At 47.2% G+C, this 22680-nt stretch overlaps 1 protein-coding gene across 1 annotated transcript; it reads right to left on the reverse strand.

The window, feature by feature from the left end:
- Positions 1-5461: 5461 nt before the first annotated feature.
- Positions 5462-20874, reverse strand: ANAPC5 (anaphase promoting complex subunit 5). Its single transcript, XM_067306873.1, has 17 exons — positions 20648-20874; positions 20488-20567; positions 19813-19922; positions 19213-19408; positions 17262-17328; positions 14796-14897; positions 13649-13839; positions 12626-12707; positions 11761-11850; positions 10483-10664; positions 9867-10002; positions 9552-9626; positions 8625-8746; positions 7395-7502; positions 6997-7144; positions 6223-6385; positions 5462-5797 (listed from the first exon to the last, which is right to left on the reverse strand). Exons 1-17 carry the CDS (start codon positions 20849-20851, stop codon positions 5583-5585), a joined length of 2271 nt encoding a protein of 756 aa, XP_067162974.1. The 5' UTR covers positions 20852-20874; the 3' UTR covers positions 5462-5582.
- Between the last annotated feature and the right edge of the window lie 1806 nt (positions 20875-22680).

A 22680-nucleotide genomic window follows, 5' to 3' on the forward strand; every position in this document is an offset into this window, starting at 1 on the left:
AAGTTGTGTATGAACGGTGTTTGTGCCCTTAGCACCACCGCTCCGAATCGGGGGGGCAGGAGCGACACGTCAAGTACAATAAATGGATAAATAAATGGATAAATAAATGGATAAATATAAGGAAAACAAGCCGGCGGGCGCCGGCAAAGTGGGGACCCAGCTGCTCCTGCGCCACTGGCAAAGCCTCACCCAGAACTGCAAAAATCGGGACTGGACCCGCCGGGAAGCGCTGCCTGCGAGCCTGCCCGGATCCACGGCGGCGGCGAGCCCCGGCACGGGCACCGGCTCAGCTCGGCTCGGCACGGTGCGGGGCTCGCCAGCCTGCCAGGGCCACGCGAGCGCGTTTCGGCGCACGCCGGGGGACGCGCGAAAATGAGCGAGCGCCTTCGCCCCGCTCCGGGAGCGGACGGACCCGGAGGCCGCTCTCCGCCGGCAGGTTCGGGCCCGGCGCCAGCGGATGTAAACAGCCGCCCCGTTAAGCGGGGGCCGAGCCCGGCGGCCGGGCCCTCGCCGTAAACCGCGGCGGCGTGGAGGGAAAAGCACCAAAAAAGGCAGCACCTGGGGACGGCGGCGCGAGAGGCGGCAGCAGACGGCGCCGGCAGTCGTCCCGCGGCCCCCCGAAACGCCGCCGGCCCCCGGTGCCCCCGGCCGCCGCCGGGCAGCGGGACGAACCTCCCTTGTGCCGCAGGTGGGAGTTGCCACCCGGCCCGTTAAAACGCCGCCGTCCTGCAGCTCCGCAAACGGCCTGAAAGTCACCCGAACGGCACCGTAACGGCTCCGACCGGGGACCGGCTCCTCTTGACCAGGCACGGTGACCGTGCAAACGCAAGAGAGGCTTTTGGGGGCTTTTTTTCCCCCTTGCGTGCATGCACAGGGGCTGAGAACGGGGTTGTGCTGAAATCCCTTTTTCACAGCTACCGTCCCCGAGCGGAAGCCAGACGTTAGCTCGGCTGCTGAGCACGTGCAGGCAGGGCCAGGCGCCGGCGCGAAGCGAGGGAGACCCCAGCGCCGGCCGGGCTTCCCGTGGTGGGCGCACGGGGACGCCGAGGAGGAGGAGGAGGAGGAGGAGGAGGAGGAGGAAGACGACAGCGGTATCATCCTCCAGAGGAAAAACTGCGAGAGCCTGGGATGGGAGCAATGAATCCACAGAGGTGAAATGCGGTTTTGGGGGCTTTACCGGTGCACCCTGATCATCGCACGAGGAAAACGGGTGCGTTCAGGTGCAAAACCCCTTTGGTGCTGTCTTCAAAGCAAAAGGCACACGGACTCTGAATCCTCGGGAAAGGCAGCCGCCTCCTCGGAGCGCTGCATCGGCACAGCCCTCGGCCACGCTCCGCACGTAACCTGCGCCCGCCGCGGCGGGGTTATCCGAGCCATCGGCTCGCCGCTAATCCGTGACGGAGAGGGGTATTAAACCGAAAGCGCCCCGGGCAGCGCGGGGGCCTCTCCCCCTCGACGGGCGCCCGCGCGGCTCGGTGGCCACCGCCGGCGAGGACGGCGCCGGCATCGATCGTGCGCCGCCCCGGCCCTGCCCGCGGGCCGTCCCAAATCCCGCCACAAAGACATTAGTCACCGCAGCGCGCACAGACCGGCCGGGTCCATGCCTGGCCTTCGACGGAAAAAAATCCCTCAGCAGCTTCCCTGCGAGCCGGAGGGCGCCCAAAATAACCCGTCCCCGCGCCCCGGCGGCCAGGCTGCCCGCTGCCTCCGGGGGAAGCGCGAAAGCCTTCCTCTTTTGTCCGGCCGCTCCAAAGCGACGTGGAAAGAATTAAAAGAAAAAAAAGCATTATAATATCTGGTAGCATTATAATATCAGAGCTGAACGGTAGACTATTTGCATTTAGCAATACCACCTCGTACCGCTTAAGCGACGTATAATAAGTACCCCGAAATGCAGCGGAAGCGCCAAGCCGCCGGCAGCTCCCGGAGGAGCCCCGGCTTGGCCGTGGCTGCCGCTCGGAGCAGCCTCCCCTCCGCCGGGGCCGGCCGAGCGCGCCGGCTTTCGGGGCAAGAGCAGCGCTGAAGAACGACGCCCGCGAGGCAGCGCCCGCCGCGGCGCCGCACCAAGGCCCAACCGAGCCCCCCCCCCCCCCCCCGGGCTCTGCCCCCACGAGCGGTCTGGGCTCCTGGGGCGCCTGCGGCTGCGGTTCGCCACCGCCGCCCTGCCCCTGCCCGCGGCCCTTCCCGCATCCTTACGCTCCCACGGCTCCGGGCCGCTCCGCCGCCAGCCGGGCACCATCCCGCGCCGCCGCTCAGAGCGTGGCCTCGTCTCAGCCTCCTTCAGCGGCGCCGCCACCTTCCTCCCCCCGCGACCTCGAAAACCCCCTTCTGCTTCCCCACGACCCCCAGCGCGCCCGCGGCCTCGTCCTCCCCGGCCCCTCTCGCTCCCAGCGCCGAACCTCGCCTCCCCGACCCGACGGCTGCCGGCCGGTGGCCTCGGCCCGCGAGACGCCCTGCGCTGCTGGGGACGGCCACCTGCTCGCCGTGTCCCCGAGGCCTGGTGTCACGTCCCCGAGGTGCAGTCCTGCAGCCCCGGGGCCTGGTGTCACATGCCCAAAGCCTGGCGTTGCACCCCCGAGGCCTGGTGCTACATCCCTAAAGCCTGGTGTCACATCCCGAGGGTCGGTGTCACATCCCCGAGGTGCAGTCCTGCATCCCTGAGGCTCGGTGTCACATCCCCGGGGTCGGTGTGGCCGCCCGCGCCACAGGCCCAGGGGGGCACGTGGGGGAGAGCGGCGGCAGCCGGGCCGGTGCGCAAAGGGCAGCGGGAGCCGGAGCATCCCCGGGAGCCGGAGCATCCCCGGGCCCCGAGCATCCCCCCGGGGCCCCCCGAGCATCCCCCGGCCCTTCCCCCCGGCCAGCCGCGCTCCCCCAGGGCGGGTTTCGCCCGCACGGGAGAATCAAGCCACCGATTCCCCCCCCCCCCCGCCGCCGCCCCCAAAACAGCCGCCGCCCGCAGGGCCGCCCGGGCCGCTGCCCCGAGGAAAGGCCCCTTCCCGCGGCCCCGGCGCGGCGCAGCGGCCGCGCCGAGGCGGCGCCGCTTTGTCCCCGCCGGGGCCGCGCTGTCCCCGCGCCCCGGCCCGGCCCGGTCCCCGCCCGCCGCCGCCGCCGCCGCCGCACCGACCTGGGGCCGCTGCCGCTGCCGCCGGCGGAGCCGCAGCCCCGGAGCCGCCCGCGGGGCCGAGCGCGCCCGCCCGGCGCCGCCTTCGCTTTCGGTTCCGCTCCGGCGGCGGCAGCCGGCGAGGGAAGGAGGGAGGGAGAGAGGGAGGGAGAGAGGGAGGGAAGGAGAGAGGGAGGGAGGGAGGCCCCGCTCCGCCCCGGGGAAGGGGAGGTTTCCCCGCGGGCAGCCGCATCCTGCCCCCCCCCCCCCATAGCCCTTTTTTTTTTTTTTTTTTTTTAAGCTTTCCAGCGTCGATCCGCCCCAAAACGCGGCTCCCCCCCTTACCCGCTGCGGGCACGAAGCCGGGATTTGCCGGGCGCCGCCGCTCCCCGGGCCGCGCCCGCGCAGCCGCCGCGGCCAGAGCCCGAGCGCGAGCCCGAGGCGCGCTGAGCTGCGGCCTCCCCCGCCGCCGCCGCCGCCGCCGCCGCGCAAGTGCAGCGTGAGAGCAGCCGAGGCGAAGCGGCGTTACCTCGCACCCCGCTCCGCCGGGCCTCGCCCGGAGCAGCTGCCCAGCCCTCGCGAAATCCCTGCAGAGAGGGAATTTTATAGAGCCGCTATCTGAAAATGCCGGAGCGGCCCCCCACCCCCAGGCCTTTAACCCCCCAGCGCAGCTGCCTCTGGAGCTCCGGCTCCGGCCCCTGCCGCTGCGGCGCGCGGGGGGAGACGCAGTGCGGCCCCGGCGCTTGGCTCCCCCCCGGCACCCGGCTCTGCACATGCAGCCCCCGCTTTGCTCGTGTTAATTATTCATTTTTTCTTATCGAGCACATTCCCACTCAAGCATCATCCTTGCACTGATCTTAACTGCGGTTTTCAGATCAACTTCTTTTCGTGAAGCGACGGCTTCAAAACTTGGCGAGATGAACGCGAGAGCCTCGTATGTGCTGAAGCCACCCGGCATTGCCCCAAATCCCACTTGTCCTTCTGCCTTGAGACCCATTTGTGGGCACCATTTCAACACTTCAAAGTTTCCCAGAGTGCGGACATGCTTCCACGTGAGTTTTAGGGATAAATGCTGCTATTTTCACCACAATCTTGAAAGCCACCCTAGGAATCAGTTTTGCAATAACGCAAATACGCTATTAATGCAAATAGCAGGTGCTCCAAACATTTTATGGATTGAACTTTAAGTGCTTTCCCACTGATTAATGGGGGGGCTGATTAATGTAACAGACGGGGCAAGGAGCCACCAAAACCAGCATTCCGGAGAAGCCTGCTGGGAATCTGGGTTACTTTTCTCTGACACTTGAAATACAGCTGTGGTTTTACAATCAAAGCACTGGTTATCTGCTAAAAGCCACACTGCAACATTAATTAATGGGATGTGTAAACTAGTACTGGATTATCCTTATTTCCACACATTTTAAAATTTCTCTCTTCCTGCTTTACCTGGCAGAGCTCCAGGGGAGCCGGTAAGATTTACTTCTAAGCTTGCTTTCCCTTTGCCAATAATGCCGCAATCTCATCATCTAGTGCTTCCTGGCAGGATATCTTTAAGTGTTTACACTAATGGTATTTAGCTTTTGTAAAGTAGAGGGATGAAAGGCAAGAAAGGACCAGAACCCGCCTTGCCCAAGGTTCAGCACCGGGCGCCGCGGTGCAACCAGGCTGCCTCCCGCCCGGTGCGTGCACGCTCCCATTCACGACAGCGCAACCGCATCTGCGTACCAAATCCCGCGTTACATCCAAAACGAAATTATCTTCCAAAAGTGTGGAGTTACTTCCTGTCCTCATTTATTCACAGATAAAAACAGAGCAGGTAAATCCTACACAGCGCCTATGAAAAAACACACAAAATAGTTCAGCTGACCTAGTGCTCTTGTTGCATCCAAGTGAACCTTAGCACACTTTACTTTTTGCAGCTGCTCTTTGCACAAGGACGTCTAACGCAGCGATGCTGGGACTTTGCACCATCAGACCTTTCCAGCAGGGCTCTGTTTTTTCCCTTCTGCCAGCACCATCTGTTTCTACAGTGTAAACAGTGACTGTAGACAGGTTAAATGCAAGGACACATTTTAAATGCGACTCCCTGTTCCATAGTATTTAAAATTAGCACAAAGGAGCTTCGCCTACAATTTCCACTAGTTTTTTGTGCCCCACCCAGCGTTAACTGAGCCAGCACTGAGTCTGAAAATGTCATTTCTAAGAGCAGAAATTGCTTTATCATGGCTTTGCTACTCTCCCCTCAGTGTGCTTTTACTGCAGTCCTGAGAGCATTCTTTTTCCCCATTTAATTCTTAATTTCAAGTATGGAATAAAGTGAAATGGTGGAAATCTGTATTTCCTCCTAAGTCATTACAAGCAAAACACAAGTTTGTTCAGTAGAAGACCATAATTTATTGGCAATTATTTTCAAACACTGATGACTGAATATAATAAAAAGACAGTTAACAAAACAGAAAAGCAAATCTCATCTTTAAATGCATCACTTAAAGGCATTTATTAAGGGGACACCGTGTGCAGGCAGTTCCTGGTGCAACTGCCGGAAGAGCATGGCACATTTGTTCCTTTCCTGGGTCTTGCCTAGGGTGTGGAACAGTCTGGCTTGGAAGTAGAGAACATCTCTAAGTTGCTCTTTGCAATCCACTTTGGCAAAATAAGTCTTAGCTTCATTTAGATTCAGAATAGCTGATTCCAAAGCTGCCAAAAAAATAAGGGGGGGGGGAACAGCCATATTTAAGACATCATCACAATAATAATTTCAAGCAATACAGCCCCATTCTAAGGGGCCCAAATACACATTCCTCAGCTTTTCAAAACAATTTTTGTCTTAGCAACATGGTCTTTCAGCTAGTCTCTGTTATTCAACCTTTGCTGCAGAATATGGGCATGAAAGTAGGCAGATCAACAAGGCTCCATTATGATTACTGAATCTGTTCAAGTTGAACAGCTAATTCAAAATTAATTCGCTTATTTGATAACTACATAACACTGTTGTACCATTTTAACTTTATTAACAGTGATCGGGGGGGTGTCTGTTCTATCGGGACTCCAACATATACACTGCTTTGCAGTTTTCAACTTGTGAACAAGGTATAAACAGGGAGAACTCTTCTTCACGCTACCTTCAACCTTCTTCTGTGGAGTGTAGGAAGCTGCAGAAGCCACCTGACATTTGGCCACCAAGAACATGGCACAGCCTTTGTCCAGCACAGCTCCGTGAGCCAAGACAGGCTCTATCGCCATATGCAGAATATTCAGGGCTTGCTCAGGAATCCCAAGGATAAGCTGAAAGAGAAACACTTTGCTGGTCTGATACTGGAATCCATTGGTGAGAGCAGCTTCTTCTGAGAAGACCAACATAAGCCACATATGTTTTTAATAAAGCAATGCTCCAGACAAGGATGTTGGTTTTTTTCCCCCCTACAATCTTCTTTCAAATAGAAACTTATTAGTAGAAATGAGCTACCATCTGAAATGATTGGGCATGGTTTCCTCCACTCCAGTCAGTGCTGACAACCAGGACTCTGCCAGCTCAGAATAAACAATACAGCTGAACTCCATTACAAGTATTATTTTTAATTCAAACACACGTCAAACCGTGCTACTAGAAAGCCAAAAAATTAGCATAAGAAATACCAACTGGAGAAATGAAGGCAGGGCCAATTTATGCTTGCCTGCTTAATTATGTAGCATAACTACAGATCTTACTGATATACACTAAACTCAACTTTTATTAACTTCCTTGAAAGATTTTACATTTAGAATATACTTCATTAGAATCAGCGACTGAATTCCGACAAGGTTATGTTCTTAAATCTAACAGGAGTAAAACCAGTATCCACATCCCCAGCATAAATGTTGCCCTCCTGTCCTGTGAAAACACAAATCAAACATACCTGGGAGAAAGCCAAGTTCAGCACAGTTTCAGAAGCCAAGTACTGCAGGCTGTATTCTCGCGAGAGGGCAAGAGCCTGTAGCAGGACAGGCAAAGCTATCGTGTGACACGAAGATCTCCAGTAGAGCTCTGCTATCGAGAGAAGTACACTAACCAAAAGAGGGGGAAAGAATTATAAACCTCTTTCTTTTGATGAAAAACATCTGCTTGCTTTCCCCCCTGCTCCAACAAGCTAGTATCAAACAATTATCCCAAACCATGTTTAATAAATGAAATTATTATGTAATTTCCATAATAGGTAATCTGAAGACTAGTGAAGTCTGAACACGAACAGATTGAAACGGTTGATTTTAATCGTTGCAAAGTGGCTTTAATATTCTGAAAATGAATCATTCTTACCTAATCACCATCTCAGTGTTCTTGATTTTCTGGCAGTGGATCAACAATTTCTGCAAAAGTTTGTGTGCCTCTGACATTTGATTTTGGGCTTTCAAAACAAGAGCTTTTCTGCCATGGTAAAACAAAAAGTCATTCATCATACGTTTATATTTTAGACACAGTTCTACTCTTGAGAGCACAGTAAAATGGGCCTTTATTTTGTGAACTTTGTTTCTGTAAATGTAACCATAAAACTGTATTGTAACAAAGTACGTATGCTACACACTCAGGTGGAAGAAAAATTAGGCATCGCGATCACTAGATAACTCCCACGCAGAAAGGATCCAACTCATAAAACAGCTTTAGCTGGAAAACAAGGATTGCCGAAAACAAAGGCCAAGCAAGGAGCAGAAGCAGGAGGGCATGCAAGCTAGAAAGCACCAGTAATTATTTGTGCAAGAAAAACGGGTATGAGGTATGCTAACTAAAATTGGCATGAGCTAACACAGACATGGAGTGACAGCGAAAGAGCAAGAGCAGGGAAATAAGAAACAAAACACACAGCAGTAGGAGATGGGTTCAAAAAACCCGAACCCACACACTGAGCAGTATATTTAAAGGTCAGGGCAATCACAGATAGCCCAGTTCCAGAAGGACAAGCATCAGGTCCCACAGCTTGAATACCTATCTTCCCGCTTACTGGTATTGGCTATGTTTTTGGGCTTTTTGCCTCATTGAAAATCAACAACAAACAGCTTTTAACAATAAATTGTTATTCATATACACCAAATAACAAGTTTTGACCCCATCTATTGCTAACATACCATTTTCATTTAGAAACAAGAACACATTAAGGTGAGATAAATACATTTATACCGTCCTATTTTATAGATGTAGAAACTAGGACAGAGACGAAGACATTGTTCGAGCTCTTATTGTAGCAGAGTTGCAACTAGGCCCTAGGTTCCTAGCTATTTTATATAAGATTCTTCATTGTGCATAGTTTTGGGTCTTGTTACCATGAGCAGATTCTGGTCTTAAAAATCTCCAGAGAAACAACTAGAATGGATTACTGCAGGACATACTCTTACCAGAGTAATTGTTACAGGTTAGACAACACTACCATAATTAATACTGGGAAGAGATGAGCATGTAAATACATGTGACTGCCAGCAATCATTTTGCTAATTTTTTTAATTACCTTCATGGGATAAACCTGTCAGTTTATTCTGCAGATTCATGATTTCTTACCTGTACACTCCTTCAATGCTATTAAGGGCTGTAATCCCGGCTACAAGAGAATCTGCTATATGATATCTGCCATCATTCATGGCTCTCTCGAACTGTATTTTCTGATCAAACAGCATCCAAAGCTAAACAAAGAACATCCAGGAAAAAGTTTAAGAAATTGTGCATGCTCATTTTCTAACCCTAAATTAGAACTTAATTTTTATTTTCCCCTGTGGATATTTATGTCCAGAAACAACTAAATTCATGCTGCGTGTTTGACGAGCTCTGCAATTACTGGATTTACTAAATTCCTGTCCTTTAGCAGAAAGGTCTAGAGTAATGTTTCAATACTGCAGCTGATCTATTTGACTGCATCTTAAGTAAAAAAGCTCTTTTAAACCATTATTAATGCTTTGAAATAATAGACTTGTTTGTAGCAAAAAGAGAAGGACTGAACTAAATTTAATGGAATCTAGAACACTTTAACGTAAACACTATCTTATAGACTCATGCGTTAATGCATTTCCCAGGGTCACACAAATAATGGCTTCTTCTCTCAGTTATTTCTGGAGTATAATACATCAAAATAACTAGCACCCTTAAACAGAACTTTGAAGCTCCAAATCAGTGTACAGCATTTAATTTGCAGATGTGCTTCTGAAGGACACGTATACTCCTCTGTTAAGTACAGTTCTATTTAAATGGCTTTTTCTTAGGAGGCTACAGTGAGACAATTGTCTCACCAGTCTTAAAACGGCAGAGGCATTATTTTCATGCTTTAGTACAAAGGTAAAGGCCACATGGCTTCCCGTGGGGTCATGAGCCAACTGAAAATAGGAAAGGTAGCCCAAGGCATGCAGAGGAAAGGTATGAATTAAGTTGCAATGGAATTCAGATCCTATTGTAACACAGTTGTGTAGTTTACAGGCTAAATTATATATATTCTACCTGCGCATGCTGACTGTTGGGAGGAAATCTTTCCTTTAGATGTTTCAATATTTCTGAAGCAGCCGCAAAGTATCCCTGTAACACAGAAACGGCACTCGGATAAGCATGCGCAGGAGCAAGCACCATTCCCCTTGATTTCATCGCAGCCCTCCTGGAAAGAGGAACTGGCCAGGCAAAAGCCCTGGATTTTCTTCCCCTCCAGTGCAGGGATTAAAGGCAGAACACAACATGACTCTGGCCTCAGGCTCTCTGTCAATAACACCCACCCATCCTCTCACCCAAATGACATTTTGTGCAACTAGCCATAAAACTCACCTGCTCTGCATGTAGCTCAGCCAGGTGACACAACACTACAGCAAAGGACTCCGTGTTATTCTGCTGTACGCCCACATTCACAGCCTCCAGGCTGTTCATGCTCAGCAAGGTCTGGGCTTGCTGAAGTGCCATGGTGCTTTAGTAAGAGAAACACCTTTTAGCTTTCAAGCGACAGAACACCAACCATTTTAAATCTATGGTCTTGTTATGACAGTGGTCTACAGACTCTTTTTGTGGCAAGCCAGAGGCCTGGGGGAGAATGGAAACTTGTAAAATAACTGCTACCCAGGAACTCTAGACTATGCAAGTGTATACAATGTACTGAAAGCTGCACACAGTTTAAGTACAGAGAAGCTGAAAATGGGGACATAAGAATATTAAACTTATGAACTATTTGCCACTACTAAATGGAAACACGTCTTCTCCTGTTATGAGTTTTAAATGAACATAAGGGAAATAATTGCACCCAGCATTTACTGAATCACACAGTCTGAATGCTTTATTTTGGTACACTGGAGAGACACAGTCACTTGTTACACCTATATAAATAACTCAAAATGCATTACCTGCTAACAAGTAGAGTGAGCTAACACAAGAGTTCAAAAGAAAAAAATACCTGCGGCCATATAATCTCCAAATGGCAGTCTTCTGTGCTATACTAATATCGATAAGTTCCGACAAACTGTGTTTCCAGTGTAACAGATCAGAATCTTTTAAGGCATCCATTAGCTTGTTGGCAGCCTTTCCTGCAAAAGCTCTTTGCTGAACCAAGGACTGTATTCCCAGGGAAGCTAGGTACTGCGGAGAGGGGGTGGGGGGGAGAAAAAAAACAAAACACAACACTGAAAGACAAGAGAGTACACTACACGCGTGAATTACATCACAGCAAGAGGTATAAACCAAGAAAAAAAGTCCCAATTAAAAGATATGATGCTATTCAGTACAGATAAAAGAGCACCGCTACAGTGATTTCTTTAAATATGCACTTACACACCCACACACATATGAATGCCATTTTGCTAGATGTGAAGAGTAATTTCCACTCCCCCACAGAGGAGTCTTAAAGAAGATGACATGACTTTCATGTGGATTCCTCCAATGATGAAACAGTTACAAAAACACAGAGCCTTCCCCCACCTTCCCCACCGAGCGGCCAGTACACCGGTTGCATAACCAGCAACCTCTTTTTTCGTCTTGCCAATTTTCCTACGGCTGTTACTTCTTTCCACTTGATGAGATCGCCTATGTCACAGGCTGATTTTTGGAGCTCGCCAGGCAGCCACCCCTCTATACAGTATAATGTCTGCTCTCCACCTCGCAACATCAGCTACTTGGTTCCTTTCAGACCAATTCTCTTAACGAAGAGACTGCAGATCTTGGGCGAAGACAGAACTAAACTTTATCAGCCAGCTGATACATACGAAAGGGCACAAAACTAGCCGAGGAGAGGGCTGCCTCGCAGGATTTCACAGCTCGGACAGGGCAGTACACGTAAACACGTGTTCAAAGCCCTGCCAGAGACATCAGCACCGAGTCACAGGGAAGGCAGCCGCCGAGGCTTGAGAGCCTCCCTTCGACACCCGCGGATTGCGTTATGGGCCGGGACCTGCTGCACGGAGCCAGCCCAGTAGCCACAGAGAATTCCTTCTGCCTGAGGAGCAAACAAGTTAGAAGTAAAAGCAGTGAGCCTTGCGATAATGCACTGACATCAAAGCAACTGAACTCTGGTTTGCTAATATGAAGATTAAAAGTGATAGAAACAGCTAGATTTTGTAGTGTAAAACAGGTTGATTTAAACTCAATTACACATTTGAACAGTTCAGCCAATATAAGGCACACTCCCCCCCAGGCATATATCCTAGTATAAAGTTAAGAATAAATGAAACAGACTTACTGGCAAACCAAAATGTAAAGATTTGTTTACAGAGTGCTCCAGCAGAACACAGCTATCAAATATCTTCTGTTCCAGGATGTACAGCCAGCTCTAGTAAGGGAAAAAAATTAAAATCTCATTACGAATATCTAATGGTTACAGCATTTTTAGCTTCTCTTACTTTTACATGGAATGCACAAGAACTTGCTGGAAACACAAACTATAATTTAGAATAAATATGATATTAATGAAACCTCTGTTAAATGTTACACAGCAAAATATATCAAAGGTGCAGCTAGACTGGGATTACTGGCTTGAGAGCAGCCAATACTGGAGGTTTCAGAGTAATACGAAGTCACCCCATTATACTTAACTGTGGAAATCAGTGTCTTGGGAGTTTGATATCACTGATGCCAATTTATTACAATATTAATGTTAATTACAGAAAGAAAAAAAAAAACCTAGAAGGAAACATTAAGTCTTTCCCTCCTTTCTGTTTGCTGAAAAGAAGGCTAGTATTTACTCTCTGAAAATACAAGAGACATTAAGGACAAGGTTTATAAAAAACTTTGAAGAAAGCTCTTTAAAGCATGTAAGACTAAACTCTGAGCTTAGCATGGAGTAATCTTGGGATCACAACTCCCGTTTAAGAACATCCTCCCAAATCATAAGAAAACCTTACCATGATCTCCCTCTAGTCTGTTGCTCTGGGTGACCCATCTGCCAGAAACAACATGTCATCCCACCGTGAGAGAGTCATATCTGAATTACTGATGCATTGGCTGAGGTATTACTCTAAGAGTATTTCTGCAGCCGTTGCCTGAGCAAAGGCACAGATAACACGGACAAAGGTGACATAACCTCCATCGCAACACGGTTGTCTTACCAGGCAGTGCTGCAAGCAAACATGATCATTAGACTCCTGTGCAATTCGGATGGCTTCCTGAAGCGCAAGTTCAGCCTGCTGACTATCAGCAAACAAAAACACAGAACATATTCGTATTCCTATAGCACTTAAAATGCAGCATTACAAAGATACAGAGGAATAATGCTTTAAATTATGCATATCCCACTCAAGAGAACTCTGATTTAATAGATCAAATGAGAAAGCCTGTACTTCCTTCTTACCACTTCAGCAATATATTCCAGTCTTGAAGCTAGCGAGCAAGGCAGCATCATGAAGTACTAACTGTAACCCCTAAATGGGCTTTCAAACCCATATTCAGGCCAATGTGCTAAGCTACTGTTTGAACAGGGGCAAGATAAAGTATCTGCCTATGTAGAAAAGTTGTTGCTTTCCATTTTTCACATCTCCTTCCCATCATCTCCAGTCCTTTTACATGATGCATCCAGGCAGAAGTCACTAAATACGAGCCTTATATGGAGGTCGGTAAGCCAGCCTTATTTATCAATAAAATAACACCCACAGCTATGGGTTTTTAGAAACAATACCTAATCTCCCAAGATGGCTTTTTAATTATTCTTTTTCCAGATCATCAGCTCTGTATTGGTTTAAATGCAACAGAAAAACAACTGCACTTTTTTGAGAATATAGTTGGAAATAAGCATCCACATCCACTGACCTTTCTGAGGTCATGGAAACATAGCAATTGAGAACTTAACTCCCTAGGAAACAGTTGCAACCAGACACAGACAAATGTCAACTCTTACGGTGCTGTGGATAACTTAGTTATTATGGAAACCAAATAAATGTCAAAATAAAAACAAACTAAAACAAATCAAGATTCCAAGAAAATTCCAGCCCGATCCAACTATAGCTGTTACTGAATTAGAGAAAGTACCTTCTTCTCCTGAACAGATTTTCATAATGAATCAAAGGTCCATCTATTAGCACTTAAGAGATGCACCAAGATGAATTTTAGATGCACGGTACAATGCATTAACTTACTAATGGCCAAACCGACAGTGCAGTGCAGCTAGATTTAGAGCAGCGTATCTCAAACTCCGACCGTAACCTTCATCTCCGTTGCTTTTGCTTTCTGCTCCAGTGAGAATTAAACGGTCAAAATAGTGAAGGAGGCTGTGTGTTGAACTGAAGACATCCTGCACTCTGAGATTATTTAAGTAGCTTAAATAATGCTAAAAATGAAAGCAAAATCAGCTTTAAGTATACAGAACCATTAAAACACTAAGTTTTTGAGTATAAAAGAGTATTTACTGTATATCTTACTGAGAAAGGCTGCCTAACAACTGTGATGATAAGGCATGACTACCTCTGTGTCTGCACTCTGGAAGATACTCAGAAGAATGGCAGCAGCTTCCAAATGCCCTGCGTGGAGAAGGGGGATGCTAAAGCTACCTGTTTGGCCCTTGACATTGAGAAGAGGGCAGGCCAAGCTCTTCCATCAGAGAAGCAGAACACCAGAGAGGACTTTGTGAGCCATGAAGCCCAGCCCCTCCTCTGGCAGCCCTTTCAAGGAACCTTCTCCAAACGGGTGCAAGGAAAATCCTGCCTGCCTTAGCCAAAAGGGCAGCTGGGAGGAAGCCTTGAAAACTAAAGCAGGAGAGAGTTTACTGCAAACTCATGGGAACAGCTCAAGAAAAGTGCTCTGGGAACAAGGCAAATGCTCGCAGCACAGTACTAGAACCATTTGTCTATGCGAGTTGTCTATTGCTTTCAGTCTACTTTTAAGCACCAGAAATGAATATCAGTAAACAAAATCAACAGATATTTCACCTAATACTGATTTCTAAATTACAGGAGTATAATGTCTGAAATTTCTTAGAAAAATGTACATAAAAAGAAATAAGCTTTAGGTTTAATTCAACTAGAATGCACTGCAATAGTTCCACCAAAGTTAGGAGGATTATATCTATGCATAAAGCTAGACATGTGGTTAAGTACTTCGCTTAATTAAGGTTTCTATACCTTCCAGAGTTTTAGTCTGAATTACTAAACATTTACATGCTTCTTATTCACATTTTTATCATCTGCTTATATTTCAATATAGAATAAATTACTCCCAAATAATCCCATCCTAGAGGTATGAAAAAATCCCTTTACAACCATTCTGGATGAAGAAAAAGATACTTACCGCTTCAGCAAAGTCTGGATTAAATTTTAACAAGTTGTTCAATTCCTTCTGTAAAGATGCTGGAGTAAGAGCCTTTGTTTCATCATTCTTTAGTAAAGAAGCCTGGAATAAAAATTGAAACCAATGCTAAGTAACTCAAACTGGAGGGTTACACAAAAAAAAAAAAAAAAGAGATACGTATTTGTCAGTTTGTTATCCGCACCCAGAGAGCTTTAAAGAAGATTTCATAGCAGCTCTGTCTACTATGACACTGAGCCACCAGTGGCAGTTTTATTATATGCTATATTATAGCACTCACTTTCCAGAGATCACAGAGACCAAGTAAAATAAAAGCTTATTCAAAAGACTGGTTAAAGGTACATAAAAAAATCTGATCAAGTCTCTCTTTGAAAAATTACTGCAACAGAAAATTGTATTTATATTCTCTCAGAAAATTCAGGAAACTAAACAGAAGTAATCCATAGTTGGTTTTGGGAAGAACATCAATTAATAAAAAAAATGGTAATAATCTAGTTACTAGACTAAGTATTACTGAATAATAAAAAGACTTCAAATTTCAGGACCCCCCCAAAGTATCTTGATTCCTCCACAATACCATAATTAGGAGAAAAAAAGGCTTTTTTATACATATAGGTAATAGATACTCTACGTAAATAATAATCTCTTATATTGTGCTTTTAGCTAGTATCACTGCAGTTAAAATCCATGTTTGTAAAATAACAAAACAACCCTACATGCTAATGAGACCCAGCAGAAGGCGGCGGGTTTGGTTATGCGATAAAAGGCTGCACACACAAAAAGGAGGACAGGGGAACAAGGGCGGGTGGGGGAACTCGAGCAACACCTGCCCTGCCTCCCCCCGGGCTGTCTCCGGCTGTTCCCGGGGGGAAGGAGGGACACCCGTCAGGGCGCTCTCTGGAGCACCCTTCACGCTGAGGGCGGTTACTGCCTCCGAGGTATGGGACACTGGGACACGCTGTGGGATCCAGGGGAAGAACACTTTGGGCTTGTTCAAGACATTATGGGATGTTTAGTGGAGGAACCAAAGACGGGGAAAGCGATGGATCAAGCTGGTTTGGGGAGGAACAAGTGCGAGAAAATAGAGGGATAAGGGGATAAAAGGCACTGGATCCGTGCAAACAGATCGCTGGTCAGTAAGCTTGTCTGGCCATGCCCTGTGCCAGATCACCACAGCCTGTCCCTCTCGGTTCTCGTTAAACTACATTTCTAACTGTTTTCCTGGGCGAGGGGCTCTCTATTCTGTGTGCATGTGTGTGCCTGGAGGTCAGAGTGCCAGCAGCTGGAGTCAGACTACAGGTCCCAGGGGTCCGTGTGTCTGTGGCATCAGCAACTGAGTGGGGGTGACTGGTCATACACCAGTGTGTGATTCTAGCGAATATCAAGTTGGATAAGTGGCTTGGGAGCTGGGTATTGAAGCAGCCGTAAGTCCGTGATGGATATGCATGTGTCTCTGTGAGCAAGACAAGCAGAGGTCTAAGCCAGCTGCTGGAGAGGCCATGGGATTTGGGTGTCGACCAAGAGACCCATTTATATGTATGTGTGCAACTGCGTGTGACGCAGCTGGAGCCGAGAGGATCCAAGGGTCAGTTTCGGGATAGGCTGAGGACCTAAGTCCATTTGCTGCAAGAATCCAGTGTGTGCATGCGTGCGTGCGCAGGTGCATGCACGTGGGCTGGTGTGCGCAAAGGGGTCTGTACCAGCAGCTGGAGTAGGGCTGCAGGCCTTGGGGACTCATGCCCAGATGCCAGCAGCCGGGCAGAGTGAGGATCCAGGGCCAGCTACCGGAGGGATCCATATCACACGTATGTATGTATTTTCCAGTAACAACCTTCCTCCTGATGGGAGCAGGATTAGGCTGCTGATGGGGTTTGTGTGAGCGATGTTTTCTGTGTGGATCTGTGTGGCCAGCTGCGCGTGTGTGTTCCTAGTGGGAATATATACTCAGTCTCCCTGCTGGTTGGTCACGGAGTTGCAGCAGCCTAACCTCAATCAGGCTACCGATGTGACAACCCCTAACAGTAAAGATTTATTTGAACTTTTAAAGTATGTATGAAACATTACGTATTATATGTATTTTGTATTGCTAGCAAACTATTATAAGCATGCAGCACATTTAATGACATTTGTGCCCATGTGAATTGCCCCTCCTTTTTGTATTTACCAGCTGGAATAATCAAACAAAACTGCACCTTTAGCAGACATTGAATTTGAAGCACTCAGTAGTCAGAACTGAAGTGACCTTCTCAGAATCAAATAAAATCATATGGTCTACATGCCTGGATAAAACAGTTTTAAACCTAAGTGCTCACACCGAGCAACTACACACACAATACAAAATTCAACAAATCTTTAACAGATTTAAGAAAACATCATGTTTGATAATGTGTATAAAGATGAAAATCATGTTATGGATCATTTACTTAACTTTGTTCAGAATCAACATACCTGCTGAGAAAGGAAATACTCTGCTTGTTTCTGGGAAAGAGGCCCATTGCAAGATATCTCTTCTTCCCTGCGAAAAGCCACTATGGTTAGAAACAAGGGCAATGAAACGGAGTACAAGAAAATACATTTTAACAGACACTCCAACTTTTGCTTTATAAAGTTGCATGACATATTAGAGTTCAACAGCTCAAAGCAGAAAATTTAATAACGAATAAAATCTACTACATCACAGCTAGCAGTCTGAATGATTCCACGCAGTTCAGACACTTATACAGCTACACCTGAAGGCAAGTGGACGTCATTCTGATGGATCAGCCATTATAAAACCAGACCTGAATCACAATCATCAGCCTGCAGAGACTGTGGTCAACATGAATGTTATCCTAGATGCATGAGCGTTATCCTATACACACATAAGAATGCTAACAGAAACAGCAGAGACAGATTCAGGGTGACATATTCAAATGGCTTAGCTCTGTTGTTCCTTCCTTGTGAAGATGGCCACAAAGAAATTAAACAGCACTTTGGCCACACACATCACTCCAGAAAACAGCTGCTCTACAAGAGCAGACAAACGTTTATTCCATTAAAAGACGGCAACCATGGCATAACATAAGACTCCAAAGGCGTTAACTGATCCCCAAGCTATAGCAGAGCACACACAAGCACAGGCTTTGATAAAGATAGTTTTAAAAAAAATACAGTGTAAGTATATGGATATATAAATACTTTTAGTATTATTCTTATGGTGAAACATCTCTTTAGTGGGTGAAAAGTCTCAGCAATTGCTTCTCATCTTTAACACAAAGAAATGTGAGTTCTTCTATTTGGAGAAGGGTGAAAAGAGAAACCAAAAACGTTAAGCTGAACTTTTCGTTGGAGGGGAACCTTTCCTCGCTGGAGGCAGAGGTGACCTCTCCAACAGCTTTAGCACGTCACACTAGTGTAACCAGAGAAGAAATCATTCAGCAGTGGGCCAGGCGGAAGGAAACTATGGGCAGCCGGCCTTGAGACTGTGATTCCCCGAGGGAGCTTGAGAATGGGGTACCGCCATCTTCTGTGAGACACGGAGAACGGAACTGTTGCCATTCACAAGTCTCACCACATGGTGGCAACCAAGGAAACGGAGAGGCCACCCAGCTCCGCAAGTGAGCATGAGGCTCTAGAAAGACTAACTCCACTCGGCGCATCCTCTTCACATTCACTGTACTTCATCATTAACACAAAGGCAGAGCTTTTCGAATCCAAAGGTGACATATCCTTCCCATTCCCCACCCCCCCCCCCAAGGAAGAAAAAGTTCTAACATTTCAATGTTATCTGTCTGTAAAGAATATGTTCTTAAGGAGTAGCTAGTATACCTCTGAACTACCTTCTAAGTTGAGTATCTGCAAATTAACAAGATCAGTATATATATTAAATAAAAAAAGCTCTGTGATCCCCACACAAGGTAAAACAGACAAACAAACAAACAAACAAAAAAAATCAACCTACATCAACTACAAGATCAGACTGCTTTAATAATCATTTTTTTGGCTTAAAGCCTATGAACAGTATTTTAAAACTTGTTTAAGTTCTAGCTTTGACCTAAGACTTCTGCCAACTATATGCATCAGACAAGTCTGACATGAGGCAAATCAGTGACATTCCTGTTCTAAGGAGAACACAGGAGTATATACAAGGTTACAGTACACTACATCCCCTACCGCAGCTGAAGTTGCTATAGTCTCTTATATCTAAATTAAATTCAAATTATGAGATTCTAACAAGTTATTAGTGATAAGACATGCATAGGGCCTAGATGAGCATTTGTAAGAGTTTGAAAACTTGAACAGTAGAATCTTTGGCTGGAAAAAACTTAAATTTACATCGATAGGTACAGAGGTAATCTGAAATAAGATTAACTGAGAAATCTCTTAAAGAGAGGAAAAGACTTGAATATTAATAAGTCACCTTAGAGGTGCATCAAGTTCTTCTTTCTCCATTTTCCCCTCCAGTTCTTCTGTATTTGTCAGCTCCATATCACTCTCATCAATTCCATCTTTCTTCTCATCATTTTGAAAGTATTGCTGAAGTGCAGTGTAAAGTTTATAGACTTGACTGAAAGAAAGCTTATTGTATGCCAAGATCATATGGCGCAGAAAAAGACCTGCAAAGGAAAACATCTATTATGACAACTATCTGTGAAGCTCTCATTTCAGAGGGGAGACTAGAAATCATTATAATAGCCAGAAGCTTAAATTGCATTAGATAATTTTGCTTAAGTGCCTCATCTTAGCCTACCAATTGATAAAACTCACTTTTGTAGAGAATCAGTCTGAAAATAATTTAGTGGCAAATCTCAGAGATTATCTGATCATGGAACAGTTGTTAAGATCAGTAAGAATTACAACACTATGCAAAATTATTTCTTAATCTGAAACATTTGAGCAAGAGAGTTATGAGATATATATCCCCAGTACACCCAAAAAGAAATGCAAATATTTACCTTGAATGAATTATATTGATATTAGTTATCACATCAAATATAGCTTATTAATAATAACTACTTACCTACTACACTTGTTTTATGAACTTCTGGCTCTGTCCCAGTAAATGAATCTGAAAGGTCATCAAAAAACTGTTCCATATCTTTCAGTTCTCCTTCTGCCATAAGTTTTAACCTAAATGGGGGGGGGGGAGGGAAATCACCTTTTTTAGGGCTCTAATATTACATATCAAATAAACACTCCTTCATTTTCAGGTATAGATGAATAAACACAGACAGAACCAAGTGGTAGCTAGCTCATTATACCCAAGTTTTTACATTTGTGAACAAAATCAAAACATGTTAAACGTAATATAATAATGTAAATAAATGACAATCATATAAACAATAAACATGACAGCAAATAATAATGATTTTTCTTTTGAAACAGTTCTTTCAATAAAGAGAATAAAGAGAAAGGGCTATGACTCTTTTAACAAGGTAAGTAACAACCGATTTTAATACAATCACTGTTTTGCGAGTTCTTTAATGTCAGAACAGCTCTTCTGTACCATGGAAACTTTAAAATAGATCGTTTCAACGCTTAGTGTCTGTGCCCTTTCAAAACTTTATTTACGAGAACTGCAAAACCGTAGAAGAAGGTTTTGCTCCCGACGCATTGCCCTCTCAACCGCAGCCGCGGCGGGGCCGGGCCCCAGCGGGAGGCGGAGGGGGAGGCGGAGGCCGCCGCCGCCGCCTACCTGATGTGCACGGAGCCGGCCAGGTGCGGGCAGGACTCCTCGATGGCTTTGCGCAGTCGCGACAGCGGCATGTCGGGGCCCTGGGGAGGAGAGCGACATGTCGCGATAGGGGCCGGGGCCGCCGCCGCCGCCCCCAGCCCCGGCCGCGGCCCGGCCCCACCTGCAGCAGCGGCAGCAGCAGCCGGTTGAGCCGCCGCCGCTCCAGCAGCCCGAGCTGCGCGCCGGCGCGGCCCAGCTCGCTGAGGAGCACCAGCAGCGCCATCTTGTAGGGGGTGACCCAGTCCTTGATGCCGAAGACGTTGGCGTGCACCACGCCGTTCGTCATCATGGGGTTGAAGTAGAGGCTCTCGTGCACGCTCGCCATGGCAGCGCCCTCCCCGGCCCGGCCCGGCCCGGCCCGCAGCCCTGCCCGGCCCGGCCCGCCGCCCCGGCTCCCGGGAAACCGGCCTCCGCGAACCGGCCAATCGCAGCAGCCGCCGGCGTCACGCGGGCGGCGCGGCGGCCAATCGGAGGAGCGGCTGTGCGCCCGTGCGAAGGCTCCGGGTGGCGAGCGGGGCCCGGAGGGAGAGGTTCCGGGGGGCGCGGGGGCGGCGTGCGCCTCCCCTCTGCCGCTTGTCCGCCTGCCGGCGCTGCCGTCCCCGTTGTCCTCGTGGCCCAGGCGGGATCTGGCCCCGCGCGTCCCTCCGAGGAGCGGCAGCTCGCGGAGCCCTCCCGCTTGAACGCAAGGAAACACATCTTCGCTGCGAGGGCGGCTGAACGCGGGCACAGGCCGCCCGGAGAGGCCGTGGAGGCCCCATCCGTGGAGATGCTCGAAGGCCAGCTGGAGCCGGGGCTGCGGGATCAGGGCTTGGGCCGGGCGGGCTCCAGAGGTGCCGTCCAACCTCGGCTGTTCTGAGTGTGACAGCAACAACGAAGCCGGACGTGCCGCAACTCTGCAAAGACGTGGTGCTTTCCCCATAGCCAGTCGCTAAAGAAGCCGTGAGAGGCTTCGCTGGGCCACGCTGAGGAGTTGTGACCCATGCTCCGATGTGAGCATTTCTCTGGTACAACCTGAAACTTAACACCACAAAGCAAATTTGCTCCTGTTAGATCCTGGCGGAGAACTTGGACTTCCTGTGTGTTAACTGTAATATGATAAAGGCATTTCTTAGAGTTTCCACACATACGTATTATTGTTGCGGTAATTTGTTATAGTACTTCATTAAGGTATCACATTTCCAAAGAAAATACTCCAATTATTGTAATAGTTGTCATTTTTGTAAGCGAGAACAAAACAAAACTCAATATTATGATACATCTGCACATCCCCAGAGATTTCAGTTGACTTGCTCCTGATTCATACTTGCAGGTAGTGAGAGGAGAAGGAAAGTCAAGCTTGGAGTAATTTTCTCAAATACATGTACATTTAAGAAACTTAGTGTTATAGTTAGTTGTTGCTAGCACAATTAATGATAACTTCCTAGCCTTCATTCAACTAAAGCTACAGCCGAATATAAAAAGCAGGAAATGGCTATAGATTCTATGTTGCAAAGGCTAAGTAACTGACATTTCCTGAAAATAAAGTATGCCATCTGGGGTGGAAACACTGAAATGCTAAGGTGATTTGCTGGGGAGGGGCCAATTGCAGAAGTCAGCGAGGAGAAAGGAAATGACTGACATGCAGCTGGCCAAAGGTCTGACTTTTTTGTACCCTATCTGAAGCTCTCATGCAAATCACACTGAATAATCCTTTAGCATTTTGTACTGAGAGATTTTAGAACATGCTTTTTAATGCATATTTGAAGAAAAAAATCCCATCCCTCATAACTAACCCTCTAAATAAGCAACAAGAGATTTTTTTTGTCATATAAAGTTCAAGTTTAGGTTATACAACTGAAAAAGTCATCCCTTATCTTACCAAAACTATGCTCAAGCCCCTGAGTAATGTGTCTGAGCTTTGTGAAGCGTGTAATAGCTAGCATCTGGACTTGGGAATTCTTGCATTTTAGTGAATGCTGAATCCAACAGAATGTTGAATCCATTGGACCAAGTCTCAGTAATCTGAAAACCTTCTTTAAAGATAATTCCAAAGTACTGCATGTCTCTGGTATAAACAAGTGAATGCTACAATTATTATCCCTATAGGTAATAATACCCGATCTGAAATTCCCAAATAAAACCTAGAGCTGAACTTTTTTTTTAATTTAAGATTTG

Source organism: Apteryx mantelli, chromosome 17 (genome assembly GCF_036417845.1).
Source record: "Apteryx mantelli isolate bAptMan1 chromosome 17, bAptMan1.hap1, whole genome shotgun sequence".
NCBI classification, from domain to species: domain Eukaryota; kingdom Metazoa; phylum Chordata; class Aves; order Apterygiformes; family Apterygidae; genus Apteryx; species Apteryx mantelli.